Source organism: Dermochelys coriacea, chromosome 10 (genome assembly GCF_009764565.3).
Source record: "Dermochelys coriacea isolate rDerCor1 chromosome 10, rDerCor1.pri.v4, whole genome shotgun sequence".
Classification (NCBI taxonomy): domain Eukaryota; kingdom Metazoa; phylum Chordata; order Testudines; family Dermochelyidae; genus Dermochelys; species Dermochelys coriacea.
In genome coordinates this window covers 23,356,573-23,371,319 of record NC_050077.1, presented here as the reverse complement: position 1 = coordinate 23,371,319, position 14,747 = coordinate 23,356,573, and the positions used below count along the sequence as shown (strand labels likewise).

Genomic DNA, 14,747 nt, shown 5'->3' with positions numbered 1-14,747 from the left:
AATGTATATCTCAGAAGCAGTCTTTACTCAGTGTTGACTTAAATACTGCTGATCTGAATTTAATTAGCAATATCTCTATATCTTCCCCACTCTCCTGGTTCATGAATAAGGGAAGCCCCAGGGATCCCGCTACCACTCCAGCCACTGCCGGGGGCAAACCCCTGGGGTCCTGCTGCCACTCTGGCTGCCACCAGGGGGCCAGCTGCTGCTCCAGCTCCCCTGGGACCACTGCTGGGAGACACCAAACTGTGGCGGCGCTCGCCGCCCGCAGGACCACTGCTCAGGTAGTCTCTGGGGCCAGCTGCTTGCGCGGCCCTGGGGTCAGCCACACTTTCCGCTGCAGAAATCACGGAGCCCTACATATGAGCAAGCTATGCCGCTCTAGTTTTTGGATACTAACTATTCTATTCTTTAAAGTTGAGATTGGCCCAAACTAAATCACTAGATCTGACCACCCCAAGCTTTGGGATGTTTCAGAATCTACATGTGGATCTAAACTTTGTAGTTGGAGTTCTCTACTTCTATAAAAACAACTCAGAGCTGGAGACAAACTCTTGGAAAATTAGTTATCTTTGTTTGGTCTAAAGCTATTACTATATTTGACAGCTGTTGGCTTGTAGAAGTGGCCTAACTGTAGTGCAGCTTCAGAGTTTCTTTGTAACCAAAAGCAATTTACAAAGTATACTGCAAAGATTTTATGTGGATTTTATATAATAGCATTGAATCGTTACACCAGCCTGAGTCTTTGAAACCAGGTCTTTTCTAGGAACTCAAAACTGAAACAGGTTCCTAAGAAAGTTGAACTTAGAGCTTCTTAGCAAATGAACAGTTCTCTTTTCAGAACTTTTGCCCTTCGTTTTTATAAAACAGCAACAACCTTGTGTTTTTCTCAGTGAATTGATGTTGACTAGGCATGGGGACAGTATGTCAAGTTTTATGGTATTGTCTATGGTTGTATAACTTATTGTGCAACAATGTGAGTGATTAAATAAGTTTCCTTTAAGTCTTTAAATTTCCTAGTCCATACAATGACTTTCTTTTTTTCTAGAGCCTAGGTCTCGGAAGGTGAATGGGAGGTGTGCATGTTCGTGTCCATGTGAATTTGAGTCCTTTGGGATAAATAAAGGAAATAAGAAATGGTTACTATATGAGTTGTAGGCACTAGAAATACTGAGTACTTAGTATTTTTCAAAGGGCTCGATACTCTACATCTCCCTGCAGGGAAGGCCAGTGTTATGTATGGTTGTTGAGGTACAATTAAGTGAACTGATGTAACTTACCTAAACTTTGTGATGGAGGTCGGTTAAGAACTCAGGAGTTCCTGGCTCCTGCATTGTGTTCAAAGCGCACACCTGATCTGACTAAACCACACACTTACTTGAGAGAGTATTGGTATGTTCCTTATGCAGCCTTTCTGCTGTTTGCCATTTGACAGTCTCATTCGCATACTAAAATACTGTCTTTATGTGAAGCATAAATATTTCCACAATGCTTTTGGCAAAAGCGCTTCACAAATCAAGCTGTCCTAAAATTTTCAGTAACAACTTATATCACTAGTCCCACTCTAGTTAGCATCTTAGTGGCCAAGCATCAGTTTTTAAATACCAAAAATCCTGAAACTCCAGGTTTGAATAGAAGCAGGGTCAAATCCCAGTGACTCTTAAGGGACATATTCTAGGAGGGCTTGTGACTTCTGAGAATCATAAAAAGATTTTAGGTGCTCTGAGTGATGGTTTTTGCTCTGCCTCATAATCTGTGGCCACTGTATGTTTTTCTCTTCTTGTCATGTTCTATAGATAAAATGCCAGCAGTGCATTGTTATTTCAGCTGCAGAGCTCCCTAAGCCAGTCAACAGGAAGTGCAACAATGTGTATTTTGCACCCTCCTCCCCAGACATAATCCTCTGCCAGTTTGAGATATGAAAGACCTGATCTGACCCAGTTCAGGGTTAATGGAAGCTGCTTTTCCATCACTATGGCATCCTGCCACCCTTTCTGGGGAAGGCTATAAATTGCCCATTTAAAAATCAAGAAGAAAACTTACCTTGCAAAACAATAACACAAGAATGCTTAAAAAATAAGTGGCCTGTTTTGTTAACAGAGGAATGGATAAGAAAGATATTACAGGTTTCAGAGGTTGCTGCTGTTTTAACTCAACCGTAATTTTGTACAGATGTCCACTTTACAAGAAGCACTGCTCAATGGCTGCTTATTGACATCTCTGTTGGCAGTCTCTGCAGAAAATGGGCATGGAGAATGAAGTAGTCCCTCCAAGACACAGCTGGTACACATTTATGGGGCAGTGTGGGGAAACTTGTACTTATTCTGTGGATAAAGCAAGAATATTCAGTCTCCAGGGCTGCCAGTCACAGACCTTTCACCAACCCTAAATTCACCAGCAAATAATTTATTTAAAAAGTAGCTTTGTTTTTTAAATTGGTGTCTTGTTTTCAGCAAGTGCATTAATGCACTGTACAGACACTTTTAGAACAACCTGTTTTCTTTCTTGGTTTGAGTTCTATATTAATATCACTTACAGTTTACTTTGGAGAGAAGATTTTCTGTGTTTGGACAGCAGAGATAGGAGGCAAAAATCAAAAGTTTTCTGTTGAACTTGGTGTTAGCACCACCTCCTGGTCATTCAGTGTCATGAGTGTACTGGTGATACATGCCAGCATAGATCAGTATGCATGTATGACTCTAGGTATATTACTGAATGCCTGTTAGCTTTCTCGCATCTTTTACTGATAGGTATATGGATGCTCACCCTTTCATTCCTATAAGGTGGATAGATCTCAGAAAGGATCATGACAGGTTTAGTATTGTCCATCACACACCAATTGTATATCAGATTTGACATTGATTGTAATGTAAAATATGGAATATTTAAACACTGATTAAATAGTAATGTTTCTTTGATTAGTTATTTTAATATTAAAAGTCAGTATTAAGGCATGATGCAGTGTGTTAAACAGGTGTTGCATTTTGTGCCAGAAATATTTGCACCTTGTACATCACCTAGTATCTTATCTTGCAGGGGCATGATGGAGACTTAATTGTTTAACCTGTGGAAAGCATTTTGAGCTTGCCAGATGCTACAGCAGAACAAAATACTCCACCACTAGGATTTTGCTTGGCAAACACCATTTGTCAGTGTCTTGCTTAATCTCCTCTGAGCCTTCTTCCATGCACCACCCTCCTCTGTAGGTAGAGCCACTCAGTATGCCTCCAGAAAACCCCTCTTCTAAAGTCCCTTCTGCCTTGTCATCTACAATTGACATGTATAAAGACCCCTCTGTCTACTTGTCTATATGTCCTTAGATTGTGAGCTCTTCAAAGCTGGGACCATCCTCTTCTTGAATGTCTGGCAGGGGCCTAGTACAGTGTGGATGCTAAACATAATAATTGGCCTCAGTCTTCATTGTGGGCTTTAGCTGCTAATTTAAATACTAAAAAGTATTAATAAGAGCTCTCATTGCTGCTTTAAATTAATTTCTATCTGACTGTTTTCATAGTCTCTTGCTCTATTTGCTGACATTTCCCTTTGTCCTTGCAGTTCAAATGTCATTTCCATGAGTCTGATCTCAGCAGGCATATTAGTGCTTGGAATTACCAACACAAATTGGCTGATTTAAAAAAAAAAAAAATTTGTATAACAGTCAATAGTCACCATTTACAAAGCTCTTATAAATCATCAGACCAACTTCCAAATAATTTCATGGCAACCTAATCTTCATGTTTAACTGTGCTTAAACCTCACTCCTGCTAGCAGCACTTTTTTGATCGCCGTGGGTGGGATTTTTTTTTTTGTCTTCCTAAAACTGTGGTATAAAACCACACTATAGGCACTCTCTCAAGGAATTTAGACCTTGGTTTTTCTGAGGGGGGGGGAGAATCCCTGTCCACATTGGTCAGAGAAACCAAGCTAGCAATGGTCATAATTAAAACAGCCCTTGCCATAGTTTCAAATACGTGCCCTGATCAAACATGCAAGTATCTACTCACAGGAAGTCTGTGCTTGCAAGAACTCCCACTGACCTGAGTGGGGCTTCCAATCTGCCCATGTGGCGCAGCTTTGCACGATTGGGTCTGTACAGTGAAAGAAGTCTATCAACAGCAAAACTGCATTAGAACCATGATACAGAATTGTACATTAGCTCTATGGATGCTGCTTAAATATGATAAAATACATAGTGTACACAGGACCTTAGAACCTAATAACGGCAAAAATGGTGCAGCCACAGATCACATCCTGCTTTTTCTAGTCAAGCTACATTAGCCATGAAACTGGAGATATCCCCATCTGTTCTTGGATAAACATCAGGGACAAAAGCAAATCATTCTTGTTTGAACATCCCAGAAAGACAGCACCTACTGTCGTCATCCATTTATATGGGTAACATGGAATTTGACTGTTTTCCAAAGGTGGTATTTGTAAAGCACCTATAATCTTGCTACCTAGGTATGAAAGAAATAGTGTACAAGGTAAAAATCTCAAAGAAGGAAGTTTTCCTGTTTCCATACCTCCACCATGGCCTTCTGTCCAGCAGACAGGCACATGGATTTGCCTAAGTTAAAGCCATTTTTAAAATGTAGCTATTTGTTTGGAGTACTCCATACGCTGTCTTTCCCCTACTCCTCTTTGAAACCAGATGTTATTTATAGAAACAAATTATAAGATAACTCTGGCCATCAATATGACTTTACTTCTAAGTGATTGGAAACTTCAGAGACCATAAATGGAGAACAAACTGCAGAATACTAATACAAAATGGCTGTGTGATGAGATAGATAGATGAGACAGATCTTGAGTTTAGTAAGGCTTTTGACACAGTCCCACATGGCTTTCTCATACGCAAACTAATAAATGTGATCTAGATGAAATTACTGTAAGGTGAGTGCACAACTGGTTGAAAGACCATACTCAAACAGTAGGTATCAATAGTTTGCTGGCAAAGTGGCTGTTTCTAGTGGGATCCCACAGGGGTCAATCCTGGGTCTTGGAATAGTCAATATTTTCATTAATTATTTGTATAACAGAGTGGTGAGTATGCTCATAAAATTTGCAGATGATTCCAAATGGGGAGGGGTTGCAAGCACTTTGGAGGACAGAATTACAATTCAAAACTACCTTGAAAAATGGGAGAATTGGTCTGAAATCAACAAGATGAAATTCAATAAAGACAAGTGCAAAGTACTTCACTTAAGAAGGAAAAATCAAATGTACAATTACAAAATTGTGCATCAGTGCCTAGGTGGTAGCACTGCTGAAAAGAAGCTGTGGCATTATTGTGGAGCACAAATTGAATATGAATCAACAATCTATTACAATTGTGGAAAAGGAAGATATTCTGGGGAGTATTAACAGGAATGTGGTGTGCAAGGCACTGGAGACAATTGTTTCACTTTACTTGGTACTGGTGAGGTCTTAGGTGGCGTACTGTGTGTCACACTTTAGGAAAGATGTGGACAAATTGGAGAGAGTCCAGAGAACAGCAACAAAAGTGATAAAAGTTTAGCAAACCTGACCTCTGAGGAACGGTTGAAAAACCTGAGGATGTTTAGAGCAAAGACGCCTGACGGGGAACCCTCAAATATGTTAAGATCTGTTATAAAGGCCTATGCCTGCTGAAGTTAGGCCAAATAGTAATAGGCTTAATCTGCAGCACGGGAGCTTCAGGGTAGATATTAGGAAAAGCTTTTTGACAATAAAGGTAATTAAGTGCTCAAACAGACTTCCAAGGGCAGTGAATTCCCCCTCATTGGAGGTTTTTTAAGAACAGGTTGGACAAACACCCATCAGGGTTAGTCTAGGTTTACTTCGTCCTGCCTCAGTGCAAGGGCTAGAGTTGATGACTTCTTTTGAGCTCCCTTCCAGCCCTATAGTTCTATGATATAGCTGTCCTTTCCCCAGCAATACCTTACTTCATATCTGTCTTGTTTCTGTTACCTTTCCCCAATGCAGTTAACTAGCTGATTTTTTCCCCAACGCGCTGGCCCTTTATATTTGGCAGAAATAAACAGCTGGAGCCTTACCATGGCCATTTTGGAACTGATTCCTGCTTCCTCCTCCTAACTGGTGAGCACTTTTAATTCTTGTTATAGTTTTCTTGTTTGGTTCCCAAAGAGCTGGAATGTTCCCAGAGACTGATTTGGGGGCTCTGTGACTGCAGGAGTGTTGCAAGGTGACCACTCGGTTGTGAGGCTGTCTTTTCTAGAAGAAATGGCTAATTAAGATTCTCGGTAATGGAGTTTATGTGAAAATGAACAGTTTCTCTTACACAATGTATTAGTGAAATAAATTATACTAATTTTGCCTGAACCAATCCAGTTTCTCATTTACATAGCGAGTAGCTGGTGAGTAAACAGTGCATTACTCTCAAATATTGGAAGTCTCTTGGCACTGATGTAAATGAGCTGAAAAATCAATATATCCCACTTTAGAGGCAGTGAGAGCTAGTGGAACAGGGCAAACTGGTTTCTAGTCTCAGCTTTGCCACTGAGTTGCTGTGTGATTTTTCGGCAAATCCTTTAACCTCTGTGTAACTTTATCTTCCCCTGGTTGTGACATGAAGGCTGAGACCCAGCTTTAAATCTATGTCTGAAAGTGCTAAAAGTTCCAAGTATGACTGACTTTCCCTACTCATTGGTAATCAATGTGTTTGATCACCTAGGCATTATTAAATATCAGAAATTCTCCTAATGAATCCTGGACTATCACACATTTTGTTACACCGACTCTTCTATTCAGGCATTACTAATGTGCTTTTATCTTACCAGCAAGTAATGTTGAATCTAACAGATGTCTGATGCATAGTCACCTTTCCTTAGCTATACAGTTGCCTGTAGTATTATGAAGAGCATGTAAGCTAATAGTATTGAAAAATGTCACTGACAATCATAGTAGAAATAAGAAAGGTTTTCTGACATTGTGGTGATGTTTAGGGTACTCAGCATTGCCTCACCTAAGTCCCTTTGTGGATTTGGTCCTCTGTTCAGAATTAAATTCTTTTAATGAAAATTTCCCTTCAGGAACTGGCCAGATAGCTACGCGCAATTTAAACTCTCTTAACTAGATAAACACGTTTTGTTCCATAGATCAGGACAACTTTATTTTTAAGAACAATTAATGAAAGTGCATCACAGCAAAAATAAGGAAAGGAAGTAAAAACTTTCATCAACATAATATACATTTCAGGACCCTGTTATTCCAATTTATGACAATAATTCTGAGCAATGGCTATTGAATATTTGCTTTGTGTTTCCCTCGCTAAAAAATAACCACTTTGAGGTATTCCTAGTATTGACTGGAAAAATGTGTATTTCAAAAAGAAAGTGGGCTTTTCTTATATAAAAATCAAAATATTGAAATCCATTTGATTTAAAATATCAAAAGTGATTTAGCAGTAAGATATCAGACAGTGATGTCTAAAGATGCCAGCTGCATCCTGTTTATAACTACCAAAAGGTATGGATTAGATCTGTCACCCTGTCTAGGGCACATGGAAAGATGTCTGAAAGTGGGTCTGAAGGAAGGAAGGGGGATGTGCAATTGGTAGTAGGACACTCCAGAGAAGATTGTTTCTTTTTTACAGTGGTGTGCTGATTGTGTTTCATAATGGGAATCAGGTGGGAGAGCACAAGGAATGGCTATTTTTCCACTATCTCAAAAGTCCTACTTTTTGGGGGTGTTCTCTATAGTAAAATGGGTTAGACATGAATCTCTCCAAAACAGATCAAATGGCTGAATTAGATTCCTAGAGAACAACAAAAGATGGTACTTCCATACAACCTTAAGGCTTAGTGTGCTGACAGAGCAGCCAGATTTTACTGATCTGGGGTGGAGGAGAGACAATATGATTGTTTTAATTATATTCAAATTATGAAAATGAGATTCTGTATCTGAAGAGGAGGGAAAAACAAGAGGTTTATTTTTTTAAAATAAAAGTTACTCTAACGTTCTCTCTCTCACGTCAGAGTTATCCTGATGTGATATTAATATAATGACAAGTAACTGTAATAATTAAACTTTCTTCAGGCTCTGTAGCTTGAAAAGCTTTTCTTCTTACAATCTGTGTTGTAAATCCTGGCTTTCATGGACACTGTTGCTGTTTTTCCATACTGTTGCTTCTAGGTCATCAAACTAGATTTTTTCAGAGGTTGAAACAGCTTTTTCATCTTTAGGGTTGATAGTTGCAATTAAGAGCAAATTCAAACTGCAAGTAAAAAGAGATACAATACTAGACAGTGTTCTCTGGAATCTCAGATGATAAAAAGGTAATTAGCAAACCAAACTATATAAAATAAATACAATCAAATGTCCCACCAATAAAAGGGATCAAGGGAAATAAAAGTTTCATTGGGTTGTTCCAAAGTAGGACCGGAAGTTTTACTTACACTATGAATATGTGACTTTGGACATTTAAAATAAAATCAGGCCCAGATATACTCCACCCTAAGCTATATTTAGAAGAAGAAAGTATTTTTTCTTTTTAACTAAAGTCTGGCAACGCAGACAGGATCCCATGCTGAAATCTCTACTCAGGAAAAACTAGCATTCAAGTCAGTGCAAGTCTTGTTTGAATGAGAACTGTTGGCATTGGCCCAAATGTTGATAGGTCCCCAACCGTACTGAACTCTTAAGGAATTATATAGATTACTACTAGCTGATTTCACAGACTTGGTGATCAGCCTATTGTAAACATTGTTTGCGTACTTTAACTGAATATTCAGTGTCATACACTTTTTTTAAATTTAAACAAATATCTGTCTCTGTATTTAAAGAAGTTAATTCCTCTATGTATGTCTTAAATATGCTATTAGAGATGGCAGATATCAAATAAAACAGAATACTCCTGAGATTTAATGGGTTTAGAATAAAATCCAGATTCATATTTTGCAGCTGGGTACTGTCCATACACTGGGCAGCCCAAACCCCCGCATTCACCTACTGATTTATCACTATCTCCTCTGAGAAGTATGCAATACTCATGCACACACCTAGAAGTATGCATGCACATACATGTGTACTGAGCATTCTTTTGATAAGGCTTTATTTACGTGGCCTCATCCACAAATATCTGATGGTCTTCCCCTGTGATCATGTGTAAAAAAAAATCTTATACACTTGTAGTTCTTCTAGCTTGTTAAAAATGTAATTGTACGTTTGTAGTCACCAAATCAATCAATCTTTTGTGGTGGCAATGAATTTACAAATACCAGGGAATAACTTGTCATTTCATTTCATGTATCAAGAGAGCTTCCATTTTCTCATTTCCAAGCCTCAGCAGTGCATACAGCAGACAAATTAGCAGCGTAAATCTAAGTGCTTCAATCCTAGCAACTGCATAATTCCCTCATCTGCATAGTCCTATCAATTACTTACAATAAACGCTTTTCTTTGCAGTAAATAGTCGTAAATGGATCATTACACCTTAAATTATTATTTGGACAAGTGTGGTAGTAATTAGCATGGCAATGATTTGTATGTCTGTTTCCTTTAATGTTCTCAACAAGTGAAAGTGATGTAAGGACTTCTTTTCTTCCAAATAAAGGACTGTACACTACATGTAAATAAAATGTTAATTATTGGGGTCAGTTTCAAAGATTCATATGGCCATTTTTCTCAGAAGATGATTACAGCCTCAAATGTTTCCATATTTGAAGCCATTCTTTATTGCACTGAGGCGGCATATAATGCAGAACAAGGCACCATGTCAGCAGTTGTAGTAGTTTTTAATTATTTATCTATTTACTGTAGTCAATAAACAGCACAAATTGACATTTCAAGAAGGGTGCTGTTATCTATAATATCTGGAAACAAAGAGCCAAAAAAAATTATATGTGCAGGAGAAAGTTGAGGTGTGTTGTAATAATTCAGGAGTGCATGTGGTTAGGTGTTTTCTACATAAAGTTCAATGTGCAGCTATCTATAATCCCTAAACTACAAGATGTATCAAAATCTTGCAATTCTGCCTACACAGATTGCTTTTCATTTAGCTACTAATATAGCACACTTGTGTTTACAATGGCTGAGGATCAGCACTAGAGCTACAATTGAGGCAGAGGACAGATGATTCCATACAATGTAAATGGGAATAATAGTAGTTGTCTCTTGCCATTGGGAAATGATCGCTATAATTCAGCCACTTAAAAGAAACAGAACAAGAAAAGGTAGCCAGAATATAGATGTAGTGGAATGCGCTACTCCATATGCTGTTGGGCACCATTACTTAGATCAGGTGATGGGCCTGATTCTAATTTTCACACCAGCGTAAATCAGGAGTAAGCCTGTGGAGATATATCCACAGCAGCGGCTCAATCTTTCTCTAAATTACTCAAGAGGTAACGAACATTCTTTCATTTTGGCAGGGACTCTGGTGTAAACAGTTACAAACCCCCAGAATCACGCCTTTGAAAGTTTTCTACCTCTGCATTCTAAATAGAGAACAGCAGAGAGATGGATTTTGAGATAACTGATGGTCAGATTAAAATACCGGTTTTGATAATCTTGGAATTCTAAGGAATGCAGATCTCATTAAAAAGAGTGGAAGGAAGGGAAACTTTTGTTTTTTGAATCACAAAATATATATTTTTGATAACATGAACCCAGATAAATTATTCAGAAGGAAAACAAAGGAACAAAGCAAAAAGATCATCAAAGAATTAGAAAACATAGGGAAAATAAGTTTATAATATTGTAAAAATGTTTTCACTAAGCAAATTCAGTGGAAATAAATAGCCAGCAGGGAATAAGAAACAGAGGTGGTGTCTGTTCTCCTGGTTAAAAACAAAGGCTGAAATATAAACTGGAGGAACAAAACTGACTGGAGATAAGCAAAAACACTGGAATGGTGTTTCTGTGATTACTTATAGCCACGTTACTAGATAACATTTCTATGTTAAGTCTGGCATCCCAGCCAGTGTTTGGGATGAACAGAAATTAAACTTACCACATTGAGAAGGAATTTCCAAGGGGACAAAATTTCTGCTGCACAAGTGGACAAATGCAGCTGCCAAGTTGCAGGCAGCTTTCAACTCACTGGAGTCACAAGCATCATGCACGCACATGCTGTAGAATGGTTCAGGGTCCACCTTAAACATGAACAGAGTTATACGTAATGTTTCGTTACATGAAGCAAAGTACACAACTCTTCTAAGAGATTGATAATAATTTGGGAATGTGAATAAATCTTCTTTTAGCTTGTCTTGGGTTGTCAACCTCAGCTGCAAATGAGAATTAACATTGGTGAAATTAAGGTATTTAGACCATATCAAGAGTCTATAAAATAACTCTGCAGCAAATCAGGCAAATTAACTATGAAAGAATGAAATCAAGAACTTCAGAGGAATTGACTTTTTTCATTCCACATGTCCGTTTTCTGAAATCAGTATTAACACATCTTTTATTATGACTGATTCTAGGGCTTTTCTGTATTTCCATATTCTAGACCAGTATGGTAAACTACAATGTCAAGACAAGATAACATTCCATAGATCAGAGAAACATATTTATGTGGTGGAGAGACTGTGAAATTTGGTTAGTCCTTCTGTGATATTGTTCTGATCACCACAGAGGTTGAGTTTTCAACTAAACGCTTGATAGTTAAAAGTAATGACGCTGGAATGTTCACCTTCCTGCAGTATTTCATAATTCATTTATGCAGCTTTGAAGAGTGGTGATAGGAGGTTCAAACCTTCCTTCACTGATTCTTACTAATACTTACAACTTTGAAGCAGTTCCTAAGAAGAGAGTGAGGTTCTCGAAAAAACACTTTACACACTTTTTGCTTAGCTGTGATGGAACATGGTTTCACCTTCTTCTGTACGTAGCTGCAGTGACTGCTCACCTGAGAGAACAAGACTAGTCAATGAATAGACACTGTTTTTTAAAGTACTAATGCACTGTAAACTCCTTCATTTACATTGGGCGATATCACTGCAAGCAATATAGATGAAGGCTTGTTAGACTTTTTTTTTTTACACTGCTCTGAATAATTGTTTATTGTTTCATTAATATTAGGATGGGCCATGCACTCTTTATAAATGAAACAAGGACTGTATCGTCTTATAAATATTACAGGTTACAAACATTGTTTCCTTTTCCTATCAGTTTTTGTGATTCATTAAAGATTTTTTTGTACAACTGCTGAAACAAGTTGTTGGCTAGCTGTCTATCATTTATAATGTTATTAAAAGTAGTGTTTTTACTAGGTTCTTTTATAGCGAGAAAACAGTTACTCAATTCTTTCTAACTATTGCACTTATTAACAAGAATATTTATGAAGTTTTAAGACAAAATAATCACAAGTGGAAGGTAGTAGCAATGACAAACATTTCTTCACAATGAGATGTGGGTGAATTTTCGTGATGCAGGTCCAAACACAAAAGTGGTGATATGTAACATCAACTAGATCAGAAATGAGCAGGATTGAGTGCAGCTTATGCCATGATTTGTTTGGCATGAACATTGCAAACCCAGATTTGTGCATCAGATCAGTATGCCATGTGGTCAAGTCTACATTCAGGCAGAACACAAATGTAAGCTCAGGTTCTACTATCTCCTTAAGGAGAGAATTTTAACGTGACAATTTAGCTTCCCAAACCATTCTTTTTCTATGCAGGCATTCAGTTGCATGGCTCCTGGCTTGCAAAGTCTCCTGTGGCTCCACATTCTGCTCCTTTCCCCCCGCGGTTCAGGGCTCTCCTGGAAACCACAGTGGGGATAGGAGTTAGAATGCTGGCAGCTCCTCCGGCGCAGCTCTACAGCTCCCAGCCCTGCACCCACCCACCCCAGCCCTATCCTCTGGCAGGGCTGCTCTACCGAGCACAGAGAGATGCAGCTGCGTGGAAGGGTTGGGGTAGTTCAGGGCTCTCCTGGGAACGGCAGCGGGGAAAGGAGCAGAATGTGGGGCCGCACGCTGGCAGCTCCTCCAGCACAGCTATACTGCTCCCAGCCCTGTTCTCCAGCAGGGCTGCTTTACAGACGGAGGAGATCCTGTGTGGAAGGGCTGGGGGCGGTACAGCTGCGCCAGAGGAGTTGCCGGCATGGGGCCACCCGGTGGCCCCACATTCTGCTCCTCCTGTGTCTTTCCGGTACGCTGGACCAGCTATAAATATCTTGCTGGTATGGCATTCTGTACTGTACCACCCTACCTGCACTGCTGAAGAGATGTAAGCTCCATTTTATCAGTACACTAAATACATTGTCCAGCAGATTATTCCCACTGTATTGTCTCATCCAACCCCTTTAGAATGAATTCCTGACTTGGCATATTTGTATTCCTGGCCCTTGCTTTAATGATGTATGACAATGGTACATTATCAGCAAGCCAATCTTTTTATTACTTTTTCTGAATGGGATAGGAGTCAAACTGACTGCAAGCAGCACGCAGAGTTCAGCTAAAGTCATCTATAGATTCTTCCTGGCGGTATTCAGCACTCCAAAGATGCTGTGTGGCATACAAATAAAATGTAGCAATCAATAGTATAAGCAGAGTCATTATGACATCAACCACTTAAAAAGGTCATGCTGCCTCCCTAGCTTGTTTACGGTATTACAAGAAGTTTCTTATATATTGTGTTAAATTGATTATTTTTACTAACTCAAGTTGCCCAGGTGCTTTTGCATTTGGTGCTAATATGTATTCTTAAATACAGATGCTCCCCAGGTTACACAAGTCCTGATTTACGCAAATCTGCACTTACGGAAAAAGTTATGTAAGCTAGAAATAGGAGGGGTTTTTTTGTTTTTTTGCACAATGGTCGGGTATACGTTTCCGACTTATGCAAAATTTGAGTTACACAAGGCATTCTGGAATGGAATGATTGAATAAGTCAGGGAGTGCCTCTAAATGGAAGGAAATTAATAATAAATAAGTAGTTTACATTAACAATGTACCTCTGTCCGTCCCACCGTGATACTGGCCATATCACCCACATAAGTATACTCTGCACACTCATTAGAATCCATCTGATTCTCCAATAGCAGAGCAGAAGATAGATATCTTGAACCCTGCTGCTATTTGAGGCAGAGTTCAGAAGCCCTGAATTGGAGGTAGATGGTTGCAGTGGTTCTGGCTGTTGAATTAGATCATAGTCTTGCAAAGGAAGTGCCACAAAGTTCCAGTGGCATCATTTGCTTTGGGGGTTTTTTTGAGTAAGCTCTTTAGTAACTGATGTGGAAAGGCCACAGAGGAGTTAATACCAACCAGAGTTGGTGTTCTCAAAGGCAAACAACTTGGCCAGGCATTGTAAGCTTAATTTTCCTTTTTCTGCATTAGTCCTGTAGTACAGCTTATGAGCTCTCTTCATTTTTCCTGGCACGTATGCTATCAAATATATATTAACTAGTCACACCCTTGACTAGCTATATGCCTCGTTTAACTGCACACCTGGGTCCATATTAGAATTGTGTGCATGTGATTGTAGTGGCTGAAAACACATTCAGTGAAATTGTATGTGCAAACAACCAATGTGATGTTTACCTGGCCATAACTGATGCATTTATTTGCTTAAACTTTCCAAGAAAATTCACCTTCAGGCAGAAACCAAGCATGGAAACTTTCAGTCCAGGGGAAAGATTCCAAAATTTCCATGCCTGGTTTCTGCCTGAAGGTGAATTTTCTTAGAAAGTTTAAGCACATAAATGCAGTTTCCCCCCAAATAAATATAAGGTGAATATTTTGGTCCACATTTCCAGCTAACTCATGTGTTCCTGTACTTTCTTACTGTATGGTTTTAACTCTT

General features: G+C 39.0%; 1 protein-coding gene across 4 annotated transcripts in view; it reads right to left on the bottom strand.

Annotated features, from left to right (window-relative positions):
* Positions 1-7,081: 7,081 nt before the first annotated feature.
* LOC119862732 overlaps positions 7,082-14,747 on the bottom strand; it is a 165,502-nt gene continuing 157,836 nt past the window's right edge. For 2 of the 4 annotated variants that reach the window (XM_043493431.1, XM_038419951.2), the window contains 3 exons: positions 11,726-11,848; positions 10,952-11,093; positions 7,082-8,215 (listed from right to left, as the gene is read on the bottom strand). In XM_043493431.1, coding sequence (XP_043349366.1) covers positions 8,211-8,215; positions 10,952-11,093; positions 11,726-11,848 — 270 coding nt within the window. In that variant the 3' untranslated portion in view covers positions 7,082-8,210. Of the gene's footprint in view, positions 8,216-10,534; positions 11,094-11,725; positions 11,849-14,747 lie in introns of those variants that run through there. The other 2 variants (XM_043493430.1, XM_043493432.1) reach the window with 1 other exon arrangement.